General features: G+C 30.0%; 2 protein-coding genes and 1 long non-coding RNA gene across 6 annotated transcripts; 2 read left to right on the top strand and 1 right to left on the bottom strand.

The window, feature by feature from the left end:
- Positions 1 to 50: 50 nt before the first annotated feature.
- Positions 51 to 1,704, top strand: LOC139095173 (protein Aatf-like). The gene is given in 3 exon segments (XM_070646445.1): positions 51 to 688; positions 690 to 859; positions 918 to 1,704. Coding segments are annotated over 3 exon segments (1,410 nt in total). The 5' UTR covers positions 51 to 109; the 3' UTR covers positions 1,579 to 1,704.
- A 214-nt stretch (positions 1,705 to 1,918) lies between these two features.
- On the bottom strand, positions 1,919 to 13,278 carry Hnf4 (Hepatocyte nuclear factor 4). Of its 3 annotated transcripts, none has more exons than XM_070646440.1 (8): positions 13,169 to 13,278; positions 12,152 to 12,452; positions 4,748 to 4,897; positions 4,612 to 4,681; positions 3,741 to 4,369; positions 3,330 to 3,487; positions 3,193 to 3,256; positions 1,919 to 3,051 (listed from the first exon to the last, which is right to left on the bottom strand). In XM_070646440.1, the coding sequence occupies exons 2-8, from the start codon at positions 12,204 to 12,206 to the stop codon at positions 2,540 to 2,542; spliced, it is 1,638 nt and encodes a 545-aa protein (XP_070502541.1). In that variant the 5' UTR covers positions 12,207 to 12,452; positions 13,169 to 13,278; the 3' UTR covers positions 1,919 to 2,539. The 3 variants fall into 3 exon arrangements, with proteins under 3 accessions (XP_070502541.1, XP_070502542.1, XP_070502540.1); XM_070646441.1 differs by having other exon boundaries at positions 4,748 to 4,903; positions 12,158 to 12,452; XM_070646439.1 differs by lacking the exons at positions 12,152 to 12,452; positions 13,169 to 13,278 and adding an exon at positions 7,642 to 8,708.
- On the top strand, positions 9,676 to 11,700 carry LOC139095177 (uncharacterized). 2 transcript variants are annotated; one of them, XR_011544836.1, is made up of 3 exons: positions 9,676 to 9,882; positions 9,974 to 10,415; positions 10,542 to 11,700. It is a non-coding gene; the product is annotated as an uncharacterized lncRNA (long non-coding RNA). The 2 variants fall into 2 exon arrangements; XR_011544835.1 differs by having other exon boundaries at positions 9,974 to 11,700.
- Positions 13,279 to 14,291: the final 1,013 nt, after the last annotated feature.

The following is a 14,291-nucleotide window of genomic DNA, read 5'->3' as shown; positions in this document are numbered from 1 at the left end:
GGTTTTTTGAAATTTGAAATAATTATTCAGTAAAAAAATTTCGAAGTAAACAACTTCACGTGTTGATTTGTTGATTTACTAAAAAAATTAATTTCTACGATAATTAAGCATGAACAGGAGTAAGAAAAATAATACGATAGCTGATCGTATCAATGACCTTCTAAAGCCAAAGGATTTAACTGAAGAAAGAGATGAAAACGAGGCAAAATTAGAAAGTTTTGATGAGCATATTGAAATAAATCAATTGAGTGATATTAGGAAGCAAACAGCAAGGAATCTTAGTGAAATCGATAATAAATATAAAGGAAAAGTCACTAGTCGGAAGCAAATTGAGCAAGAGTATAATAACGCATCAGATGATGACGATTTACTTACAGAAAGTGAGGATGAAAATTTATCGGTAAATGAGGAAGAAAGCGACGATTCAGAGGATGTTGATGCTGAAAATAGTGATTCTGAGAATGATGAAGACGATTCTGAAGATGCTAGTGACGATGACAACGATGAAGAGGATGATTTTGACATTTCACAATTTATCAACAAACAGCAACAACCATCAGAAGTAAAAGGTACAGAGGAAACCAGTACAAAGCTCGTGAACAAAGAATCAGTCAGCAATGAAGTCAAGAAAGGAGTCTGTGTTCAAAATCAGTTGAAAATTTGGGAGAAACTCCTTGAAGTTAGAATTAAAGGCACAAAAAATGCTGATAACTGCGAATAGCTTCCCAAATTTTGATTCATTCATTGAATTGTCAGAGATTGAGGGTTCAGAATTCACAGATAAGATTGAGAGTGCTTGTGATGGTGTGTATAACTTGCTAGACAACCTTTTAGAACTTCAGACGACTCTAGTAGAAAAGTAAGTTTTAAATGACTTAATGTTTATTTAACTAAATTAATAATATTTATTTTGATAGGTTTTCAGAATCAAAGAACGTAATTAAAAGCAATAAGAGGAAAAATGAAGAAAACAATGGATCATTACTGATGAAAAGATCAAAATTAGCTGAATATGCTGACAGAATAGAAGATAATTACGATTCATATTCAAAATTCCGTAATCAAGTCCTTCAGAAATGGCACGACAGAACTAAAAGTTTGAAAGACACAAAAAACCCAGTCACAAATTTAAATATCATGACCAAAATTGAAAATGCGCTGATTGGCAAGAATGAATTGATCAGGAAAACCCAGCTTTATAGAGGAGATTATGAAATATTTGGAGTTGAAATACCCAAAAATGATGATGAAACACATCAAGATGTTCATATCCCTGACATTTATGACGATTCCGATTTTTATCATCAACTTCTAAGAGAATTGATTGAATATAAAACTAATTTCGGTGACAATCAGTCTGAATTAACACAAAAATTCATAGAGCTACAAAATGTTAGAAGTAAGATGAAGAAACGAGTGGAAACACGAGCATCAAAAGGCAGAAAAATCAGATACAATGTCCACAACAAGCTTGTCAATTTCATGCCACCAAAAGACACTAGCGAAATGACAGATGAAGCTAAAACAGAACTTTTTAATTCATTATTTGGCAGGGCCAATACACAGGAAGTTAATTAACATCTTAACAAAATTTCTCTTTATTTAAGAAAAAAATTTGGCAAACAAAAAACTTTGTAAATGATGTAACATTTCCACCATAAAAGAAATGAAATAAAGTAACATATAAAAATTGTACAGAACGTCTGTTAACGAATTAGACTTTTTTAAAACAACAAAATAATAAAGTATGTGGTTCTTAACTGATGTCCAAAATGTGCAGATCAGACATAACAGACTGACACATACATACTGCTATTATGCATCAGAAAAAAATCTTTAATATAAAAAAAATTTTAACAGTCACCGAAACTAAAATAATAATAAATCTTGATTATTTGCTTTTCAAGTATAAAAACTACACAGTCATGCTTCCATTGCCACGATCTTATCACAAAGAAAAAAAAAAGAATTTACCTTCAAATAATTTTTAAATTGCTCGGAAGCACCTTCTGTTCTACATTTAATCACTGTTAATAATAAAAAAGTTTTCATTTTCCAGTCTTAATATTAGTATATAACTTCTTCACCTTTCCACATCTTTCGACTTATATTATTAATGAAATGTAATTTCCTTATCAAAATTATGTTTTTAAAACAACATTCAACTTTAACATTTTCTGCCTGACTTAATCTATAGATTTTCTGATGTCTCTAGGGCTTTCCATTAGAACATTCCAGGAAATTTCCATTGAATATATTAAAACCGTTATTCCATTGGAATATTCCAGAAAATTTACTTTGAATTTTTAAAAACCGTTATTTTTCCATTGGAATATTCCAGGAAATTTCCATTAAATTTTTTTCAAAATTTCTAAAACCGTTATCCATTCAAATATTTGAATTCTTAAAAACCGTTATATTTCCAGTCTACATTTAGGAATCAAAATTTAATTCCACTGGTCATTAAAGCCCTAGTCATTACTGATATTTTTACTCTCTTTCTTGTTAGTTACGGTATGTGAGATGATGAGGAAATAACTTAATATCCATTTTCAGGTTCCTCTTTAAGGACCATCATTTCGTTGCCATTTGAGCTGCTTACAATACCATCATACATTGGATTTTGATGGTTTATCAAAAGATTCTGATTTTTATATGGTGAAAGCTTACAATTCATGTGACTATTTGATCGCAAGTGATGATTATGAACTTGCTGATGTGCAATATTTAAATCATATGGATGCACTCTTGGACTAATATGTGGTTGATGTTGTGGCTGATATAAATCTAAATTATTTTCTGGTAAGAAATTTTGATTTGTATCCTTTGGCACTGACTTGTATTCGTCATTAATTGTCTGTATTGGTTGTGCCGTTGATGTTTGAATTAGATTGGCATTAGACAATGGCGTATCGTGTGACGTCGTATTTACCTCATTATTATTATTTCCATTCATATTCAATGAAGTATTCTCATCTGTTGCGCTTAAATTATTATTTGACGTAGGACTATTATAAGAATCGACTTGCGTCTCACCTCCAAGTAGCATTTCTATTCAAAAAATTGAAGAAAAAGAAACACAACAATTAAATAATGATCATTAATAACAGAATAATCTGAAACGTAATGGTGATGAAGAGAGGCAAACAAAATAATAATAAAAAAGTAAATAGAATTAGCACACAGACATACCTTGTAATAAATTATCGATGTGCGCAACGCCAATCATTTTGGCAACTTCTATTTGCTGAATCATCTTACGAAAGTAAAAGTTAAAAATGTATGAGTATAATGATCGTAAACAGTAAAATAAGAACCACTTGTATTACCTGCCATGTTATGGACTGTAGAACAGGTAAAAGAAGTAATATCTCGCCAAATCGTCCTCGTGAATCATACAGCTTATCACTGATATAGTCTTCCAAATTTTTAAGAATTTGATGGCGTATGCCTTTGACTCTAGCTGGTTCTGTTAATCCTTTCGCATCTAAAAAACATTTAAAAAAATTGATTAAAAATCATTATCAAAGGTAAAAGTTACTAGCGGGAAGCGCATTTTTATCACTAGATTAATAAATTAATTAAGATAACTGAATCTTATCAGCTCTGTTGGAATAGGTTCTCAAAATAAACATATGGAAAATTTATGAGAATAAATAGCAAATATTTGAAAAATAACGGCCAAAATAAATTTGAAATTTCATGACAGACGGACAGATTAAAATATGAGCTCTACTTACTAGGATCAAAGAAAACTAAAGCTTTTATGCAAGCTAGTTCCTCATCGTCTAACTGGATTTCCTTCATTGCACTGACAAGTTCATCAATCACCCTAGCACCAATCTTTGAAATGTCCAAATTCCTTGCATTTTGGTCTGGTGTTGCTTTTGTGATGATACTATGATTACCCAACAATAAAACGCCATGCAAATGCATTGAACGACGTGAAACACCTAATAGTAAGTGCTCGCCAGCATGGCCCCTTAGAAGACTAACTTGATCATCAAGCTGTAATTCTGCGAATGCTGGAATTGATTTCGCCCACTCAACAAGTATAAGAAGCTGCTGTTTCATTGAATCACACACATCATGAATGCTTGCATGCTGTTTATTACTCAAATCATTATCATTTGTAACTTCATCTAAAGCAGCAGTAACTTGTCGACTAAGCATTTCAGCTTTTAATAAGAACTTGACCGACAATCCATTTGAATTGTTTGAATCCTCTGTACTTGGTCGTCGGCAACTTATTCTGTCACGTTCGTTCTGAACGGCTTCCTTCTTCATACCGGCTTTGAAGCATTTTCGTAAACGACAATATCGGCACTGGTTTCTCTTATCTTTATCTACAACACATTGTCGTTGGAATCTGTGGATGAAAATAAATATTAATAATGATGATAATTAAGGCACGCAGAATCAAGAATTGATGAATAATAATTAATAGACATGGATGGAATTGTTGATCCCTTCCATAATTATTAAGAATCAGTAATTATAGGAATGAAATTAATTTACCAGCAATCTAGCATTAAGTATTAGTAAGCATATAATGGGATAAATTAGAATGTTAGTAAGAATGCTTTATGATGACTATGTACGATGAATTACCTGCACGAATATGTGTGATTCTTTCGAACACTTCGTCTAAAAAACCCCTTGCATCCATCACAGCTGGATGCTGAAATATTCAAAATGTTTTAATTTAAACACAATTCTACTTCCGGTAATAATCATCCATTCTCACCTCCATAATGCTTCCCAGTTGCACGATCCCCACATATTGCACAGACATTGCATGATCCATTGATATTAACACTTGTCTGTATGTCCTTTACATCGTCCATCATCATTGATGAATTTGACATTATCGGTGATGATGTATCATCTTCTGTTTCTATAAGTAAATAAATCAATGAATGAGATCATTAATGCTGCTCGGCTTTCACAGTTTTCGGTTATCAATATTTTATTTATTATTTATTTTAAAGCAACGGTCTGATAATTTGTAGAAGAAACGAACTGATTGTTTCTCTTTACTTTTTATACTGTCTGTGCTGTAAACTCACATTATTTACTTATTTTATTTTTTCGTGCCTTACAACAAACTCAAGTGAAAGAATTTCTTACTTCATAAAATGCATTATCGGCATTTAGTTACTCATTTAACATAATCCCCATGATTCATGGCTGTAAACATGAGTGATAAGACAAAAAAATCTATTGCTTAAAACTATATATTTATCATCCAATGTCACACTCACTATAATTATTAAATTATTTTGTAATCATCAATTTTTTCTGTTTCTCACGTGTCTCCCTAATGTCTCTCTCTTATAATAGAATTGGATGGCTGGCTGTATATTATGTATGAATGACTGGAGTTAATGTACACATTAAAAATATTTTACCAGACATGACATGATAATATTTTTAGCCAACTGCAGTTTGTTAAAGAGAAGGAATTTATTGCCAATACAAATATTGAGGAACTGTGTTTAATCAGTAGTTTGCTGACTTTTGCATTCTTGTGAGGTTGGTCGAGGAAAGTTTAAAAATATCAGCAAATTGATCTTATATCATAACTGAGCAGTAAGATGTGGCAGATCTAACTTTTTGCAAAGTCGAAATAGATGCTGTCAGGTCACTTTCACTTCATTTTGAAGTTTTGCATTCCATACGACAGCTTTTCTTATTATTTTAAGGTTGCTAAATTTTAAATTCATTTTTAACGGATTTTTAAATTTTGAATCTTGTTTTGAATGATTTTCGTTAAAAAATTGAACGAAAAGGAAGAAAGCAGACGTAAACACAAAGAAATCGCGATTGAATTAAAGGAACTATTTGAATTTACGCCATCACAAAGGAATGACAGCATTGAAAGTGTATTGGAAGATTGATCAAAACGATAATCAGCGACAGCGTCTTAATTAGGAGAATCCCAGTTTACCTGTTCAACCAGTAAAGTAAGGAATTTAGTGTTAAAGTTGATATTAAGGAACAAACAAAGATTCATCCTTAGACATTATCACTTAATTACGTTCAATAATTCCTATTTTAGAAGGTAATGGAAAATTTATTTTCACTATAAATCTAGTAAACTAGACAAAGCTAGTTGATAAAGTCATAATATACCCACATGAACCTTTTCAAGTGTTTCTAAAACAAATCTCTTAAATTAATTTAAAAATCTTATCTTTTTCACATTAATAAATCTCCTCATATCACTTACGAATGTGCTTAAAAGCCAAAATATTAAGTTAGGGATAAGACTCAATGAATTTTTCATAAATTACTCAAAGATAAAGGCTTCCAGTCAGTTAACAAATTTCACATGTCTGTCTGTTTAAATACAATATTTAATTAACATAACAACTACCAGTAAGCGTTAAAATAGCAACAACTTTATTTATAATTCCAGTTAATCGATCCATTATATTTTATCAGACATAATCTATCAATAAAACTATCCATGCCATTATCAATGCCAATAATGCATTTTCAAGACCACCAACCGTATTTTTTTTGGTTCTATTTTTAATAACACGGCTTTATTTTTTTATACTTCAGACGTCAAGCAAACACCAACACGATAAATTATTTCTGATAAGATATACTTTCGTTTATTTGGGAACGCTGATGACTTAATCTCAGATCTTATTGCCATTTCATTTAAGAGCGGGGTGTTAAAATTCAGAGTTGCAATCTACAGTGTCTACAAGACATTAGGCATTGTTAGAATCGAATCAACTAATTGTTCTTGATCGGCACTTGTTGGAATGTTGTCTACACAAGCGAAAAGTATACTTAGAATTTATTGTCTGTCAAGTGGACAACATTTCATCGTGTGTCAGTCGAGTATGTCTAGATATTTTGCATTTTAGATAGTCAAAATTGTCGTTATTGTTCTAAAAAATTTGAATTTTGCATCTATGGATGCGGAAGCTTTCGCATCAAATGTTTGTTTACTTTAGGATTTACAGGAATCTAATGATTAGAAACTGTCTCAGCAGTTCCTATAAATAGCTACAAACAATATTATTGCATCCTGGAACCTTCAAAACAATACTCGCAACAACCCTGCCTTTATGATTGCATAAATAATATATTTATTGTATAATTACACAAATTTGAGAGAGATTACAGTATAGAATATATTTCAACGATAACAGTAATCTATACAAATTTGTTTATGAAGCACGTGGCTCAATAGAAAGTTGAATGTTATAAATTTTAAGGACATAATCTGCAAACAGCAACAGTAAGAAATTTGATGAAAGATATAGCATTTTTTTGATAAGTTCAGTCACCAGCAATCTTATGCGAAAAAAATAAAAATAATTAAAAAGTAAGGCTCGTTATCACGGTTGAGCAAAGGTATTAGTGTGAATCATATTTTTAAATTCCTTATCTTCGTCTTTTTTAGCAATACTTGGAGTTTGGACTGATAGAAACATACGGGAATTTCATGGGGGATTTTCAATCTAGGCTTAATGGATTTTAATGATAAATATTTTGATACCCAGGATAGTCAAAAAAAGAAAAAATACATTTAAGATTACATAAATATAAAGGTTGCAAACGTCATTAACTGTGAAGTATTGATGATAGATAACAGGTTTTTGAAGTATTGATTCTTACCCAAAATACTGAATTGTGATTGAAATAAATGATCATCAAGTGGAATTGCACTGGAACTTAATAAATAATCATGTCCACCGAAATTTAATATATCTAATTCACTTTTCATTTCAAAAAACTTTTTTTCCTTTTTCACCTTCATTCACAGGCCGTTCCTTAATATCTTTATTACTACTTCTCTTTTTTTTTGTTCGTGCAACCGTTGTCGTTCACGATCTAACGTTCTTTACGGACGTACACAGAATGATTTTTTTTCTTTTCTGATCACAATTTTGTTTCTTATTATTTTTATTGTTGTATTTTGCGGAGTCGCTTACTTTGCGAATGTATTTTTTTCTTTTTCTTTATCACAGGAGTTATCACTTGAAGTAAAATAAAAATATAAATAAATACCTCAGAATGTGATTAGCAAAGCTTCATTCCTTTTTTGGGAAGTTAAATCACACATAAAATGTTCTTCTTTTACTTTTTGTTTATTTATTTCAGATTGAGGTACTTGTTTTCTCGTCTTAATTACGTACGCGTATGTGTGTATGATTCTCACTGTTATTATTGCTACAGCTACTTTTTTAATGACTACAGCAGTGCTTTGTTAACAAAAAAATTAACTTAAATGCTAGATATTTCAACACACATTAATGAAACAAAATATATATGAAATGACCTCTAACAAATCACTGCTTAAATATTGACATTAGTTGACCTGTTCAGTACTTCTATCCTGTATTATTTTTTTTTAGTCTTCGTATACCAAACTATTGTGTATGTGATGTGAATGGTTCAGAAATTTCCATTTTTTTTGGAGTTCTATCGCATAATTTTTTTTTCTTAATTAATTCACTTTTTCTTTCTTTTTTTTTTCCTTCTGTTTATGTCTTTCTCTCACTATTGCTTTACTTTCGACTATGTTTGTAGGTATGACGATTTATTAATCACCTAACCGAAATAGCCGAAATATGTGCACGTCAATACATTTAGTGAAAAGAATGTTTAACAAGCGGTATCGATAATATTGAAAATAAATAAAAACAAGTTTTGTGGACACTGCTTAAGAAGTGAATAGCTCAAATTGCAAATTGTAACTGACAAAGGCAGCTCTGGAGAGCTTCACGGTGGTTTGAGAAAAAGAAATATAAAAAAAAAGCTTAAATGTATAGAAACGTAAATAATATATAGTATCATCGTTTGATACGAATATGAGTGTGTATGATCGTGTTTGGGATTATCAAGCTTGTGTTGTTGTATATAAACATAAGAAAAAAAAAATAACACGAAAGTGAATATATACACATCGCAATCTTATTAATCGGCTGGATTATCTTATCAAAATAATAAAAAAAAAGTTTTAGAAAGAATATAAAGCAAGTTGCACGAGGCATCTCATCATGATCATAATGACTATAAATGAAATCAAAATATATCATCCGGATTAGTGTTTTTATTTCTAGCTATCAAAACTAGTTTGAGAATTTTCCAGTCACGATCACCAAATTAGATGTGAATAAGCAGCTGAGAAAGGGAATTTATTGTAAATTATGAGCAACACGTGACTTCAGCGCTTTTATTACTTTTCATCATTTTTAACGGATATTTTAATTTCAAAAATAACGGCCGAAATTCAAATGTTAAAAATGTTTCGTCAAAATTTCTTCAATTCAAAAATTCTTCTTAAATGTCATTATAAATCAAATTAATAATCATTAAGAACCAGCCATACGCAAAATGACATTGCCAACAACAGACTCACGTAATCTCAAACGACAGTATTAAGTATGATGTGGTGTTGAGACGATCAACAAGAATACTTGGGAAATTTTTAGCACCACACCGACTAAATGTTTGCAAATTGATCTAATAATGATGACTTGCTTAATTCTAATTGTTGAGTATGAGCAAAGCAGAAAGAAAACTCAAAGTCATTTGCGCGTTTCGTCAACAATACGAAATCCGGTAATCAACAATATATGTATGCTGTGATTATTGCAGTGATTTATTGGAAGCTTTATTAGGGGGTCCTCGATTTGAATAGTCATTTTCATCGAAAATTCTATTCAAATTGAATTTTTGAATCAAAAATGTCCGTTGCAAAATGAAGTTTTGAATTTTATTTGTCAAATCAGTTCAAACTGAGTTTATTCAAATCGAGGACCCCCAGTAGGTCAATAAAAGATTTCAGGAATTCAGTAGAATGTCATTCATCCCAAGTATAGCGTCTTTCCGCCTTAGTTCTAAGTATTGAAGGTAATATGCATTCATATTCAGTTCTAACGTAACTTTCAATTAAAATTGTTTTTCGCAATTAATTATTCCACGAGTCTTACTTTAAATATAGATTCGAGTCTGGCTATTTTCGATTCTTAGTTTAAATTATGGTACACTTGAACATCATCTTTCCATCTCATTCCAAATAAATATCTCCATTCATAGCTTTGCCCTCAATTACATGCTATCAGTAAGTCTTTTTTTTTTCATCATTTATTTTCACTTTTGAGTCAATAATTGACAGCATGATCAATTTTTTTCATGAATGCTAATAATAATATTATCATTGCACTTTTCGCATTGAGGCTTCTTTCATTCAGCCATCAAAACAATATAGTTAAAAGTAGTTAGTCATCGAAAATTTAAATGAAATAAAAAAATTTATATAAATATAATAATATATAAATCAGTAGACTTTAAACTTGATGGAATTTCGCTCGCGTCAACGTACTTTGGAACTAAGGAAATCATCTATGAAATAAACGATGTGCACTTATCAGCACAATTGAGTGGTTGATCGATACTATTAATAATCTTTTTATTAATTATATTAAATAATCGTTATGCTACTATTCTGACTATTATTTTTTGTACAATTATTAATAACTGATGATGTGACACTTTCTCTCTCATTTAAGCGGTTCCGCAATATGCAAAAGATATGGGAGGAAATATGGAAAAAGAAGAAGAAACTGTTTCTGGGCACGTCGTCTATTTAGCGCTATATTGAGGCAAGGGAGCAGTTTAACGAGACACTTTGTTTAGTTAGCGACTAGACTTTTAATGCAATTGCAGAGTGGAAGCAAATTTTAAACATTCACAATATAAGCCGTTAAATTTTGAAAATTTGGATCCAAAAATCGCTAAAAATCTAAATTTTGAATTTCAAAAAACCGTTAAAATTTTAAATTTTAGAAAGTCGTTAAAAGCTTGAATTCAAGTAATATTGATTCTGCCCTTACAAATGCGCTCAAGTCCCAGAATTAATGACAGCACGATTTTCGATGTTGTTGATACGCGACAAAATGAAAAAAAAAATATGTTGACGATTATCAGTTATCAGCTACGAAAATATGTATATAAAATAATATATACACAATATTATTATTGTGTAAACTTGTTCCATGATCGCGGCACAGACACAACAACCGAGCTAAAGTTTGTTGATCGCTTATTAAATGAGGCGCGAAAAGAGAGCGCGTTCAAATTCTTATTTTCCATTATTAGTGATAATGACGGCAGTGATGATGAAAAGTTCTGCATGCAGGAACTTTAATTAAGCAAAAAAATATAATAATAATAATAATAAGCTTTCTTCAGTACCACACACACAAATTATCAATAATTTTGTAACGCGTCTAATTAGAGAATTTTCTCTTTACAAACTTTTTCGTTGCACTGATTATAATAATTGAAACTACGTTTGTGGACAGTTCGTGAACTAATGATGTGAAATAGATCTGACATACATCTCTAAAATGTTTATTATTTTATCATCATAAGCAGCAACACGTTCTCTATATTTAAATTCCATCTCACTTACTCTCGAAAGCCGAGCTTATATGCAATGCAATTGCAATTTAAGGTATTTATGTGAAGTAAAAAATAAAAAATGCACGCAACTTTCGTGTAAACAAAGGAAAGCTCACTTAAATTGCATTCCATTTAATGTTTCCGCAATAAAGTAAAATAAAAAATCAAATAGGCAACATATAAATATGTACAAATCATATCCTTATGTATTATTACTGATTACAATGATGAATTGTAAATAAAACAGTTAGAGATATAAAATAACTAGCTACTATTTCCCTATATTCTATTTTCTTTATAGTGTGACCATTGACATTGCAATTTTTTTATTGCTCATAGCTATTAAATCAATTTAGTGCATATATAGTTGCTTAGAGAAAGAAAAAAGATTCATCATTATGATGCGTGATGATTCAAATCTAAGGGAATTGAGTTATTTAGTTCAATTTCATTTAAATTGTTGCTTTTCTTATGATTTCAGATTGAAAGCAATGTAAACAAATAAAATTTTGCGTTTTTTACTATAAATCAAGAATTTCAGATCCAATGCAAGATTCTTGCCATCTTTTTCAGTCAATTTGGAAGGCTACACAGCATTTACATGGCATTTAGCAGTAAAATTTTAAAATTAAAAATTCGAGATGGAAAATTTAAAAACAAAATTTAAACGAATCAACTGAATAATTAATAATTGAAATTCAAGAGAAATTCCTACCTGTAGCAGGGGCTCCTTCAGCTGCAAATTGTTTACTCTCCATCATCTTTTGCATGTGATTGCTAATGATCAATTAAATATCTTGTTGTTACTCGCTGCCGTGCTTATTTGACACAAGAATATTCAAACACACATATATATAATGTTATATACTTCTTCAAATGACTGCTATGACGTAGATATTAAAGTAATTAAAGTCCTTGAATTAATCCGTAAGATATTTTCATTACTGCTTATAAGAGCTTTCGTTTACGTAGAACAATGGCACCTGAACAACCGAATAAATAAAATGTTTTTGAATCTGTGAATAAAGCAAAAGTAAATGAGCATCTATTAGATGGATGTGTTTAAGTATTAAGCCTTTATAAATTAATTTATCGAAAAATATTAAAAAAATTGACTCTCGTACAGAAAGAATCATCATACGTAATGACGGTGGATGAAGAAAAAAACATGTATATACACACAATTTGTTTCTTACGTAGATGAGGAACGAAAATGCTCATATGGAACTTATATAATAAAATAAACGAGACGAGGTCATCAATTAGTTATAATTTTCAAATATATTTCTGTAATTCACTTCTTCAGCACTTACTGTAACTCTCTGTGCACACAAAATAAATGTACATGCACGACTAGTCGGTATACAATATTAAATCAATATTCCCGAATTGTCAACGCGAGGGCAACAAGTATATTAATAGTATTAACAATGATAATTAATATTTCGATTTATCCAGCAGGATTTAATACACAATTGCTGATGATATCATTATTAAGTTTCAGTTACAGCACTTAATCTATATATTTGCACAATCTTCCGAAGATATGACACATAAGACTGGTATTTATTTTACACGACATTCTTTTGTTGTGTGAATATGATCAGTAATCAGTTCCATTCGAAAATATCACCATATCTTGTCTATTCCTTCATATAATATTTTTTTGATAAAATTTAAGGCACAAAGAAAAAACTTAATTTTAATAGATTTTATAAGAATATCAACAAACCTCGAGTTTATGTTATGAACTAGATGTTTCCCTAATTGTTATCTACAGAATTATTATTATTCAGTGTTGATTTCCTAAATTTTAATGATTTCTGTTTTTGTTTTTATTTTTTCAAAATAAAAAATAAAAAGAACGAATTTGAACCTTTTGAGGACGCGCTTCTTAATCAAGTGTCTGGAAGCTTCTTACCGTCTTATCAATGTTAATTCCTTTTAATTAATCTCCAAAAATTGTCACCACTAAAACATATTCTGATCGTTTTGCACAAAGACTTGATGTCAAATGAGTAATTCGTATGAAAATTGATGAAAATAAAACTAAGAATCATTTGAAATGATCAAGTGTTCATAGTCTTTAACGGTTTCATATCTGATTCTCCAAAACTGATTTATGATTCTAGTAACTTAATTAGTTAATTAGAGTAAATGGTTGAACAATTGATCAAAACTTTTGGAATATTTATATCAGCACTATGAGTTAATTAAAAGCGTGGAAATGAAAAATATTTTTATCAACTTCGAATATTCGATCATCGGTCTAAAGTGGATTTGAATATAAAAAAAAGCCGTTATTTTTTGACAATCAAAAATATTGAAATTGAATGGAATGGTTCATATTTTATATTGATCCATTAAATAATTGTGTATACAACTAGTTTCAATCAATAAATCTTTGGGAATACTAAACGAATCTTTAAAATCTAAAATATTAAAAATACAACTCAAAATTTGTTACTGAACAAACACAAAGAATGCTGTGAACTTGAAAATATTTTGGCAGTTAACAATAATAATTTTGACATCATTTTTAATAAAAATTCAGCAATCTTTGATTGAAATAACTACATACTTGCTTTGTCCAAGTAAATCCTGTTCTAATTAAATTAATTAACATAAAATCCTTACTAAATCAAATTAACTTGTTTTTAATCATCAACGGTCAGAATAATTTCGAATTATCGACAGTCGATTGTCGACTGTAGTTGGGAATATCGTAAACAAACACCTTTCAAAATTTATTTTTAAATCATTTTTAATAAAATGGATAAGAATTAATTAATCCAATCTAGTAGTCCAGAAAGAAATTTAAATATTTAAAAGTATCCCAACAAAGAAAAGTAAAA

Source organism: Chironomus tepperi, unplaced genomic scaffold (assembly GCF_022539635.2).
Source record: "Chironomus tepperi strain 1889 unplaced genomic scaffold, CSIRO-AGI_Ctep_v1 contig_363, whole genome shotgun sequence".
Classification (NCBI taxonomy): domain Eukaryota; kingdom Metazoa; phylum Arthropoda; class Insecta; order Diptera; family Chironomidae; genus Chironomus; species Chironomus tepperi.
Note: the sequence above shows the minus strand (reverse complement) of the source record. Positions and strands in the feature narration are given on the sequence as shown.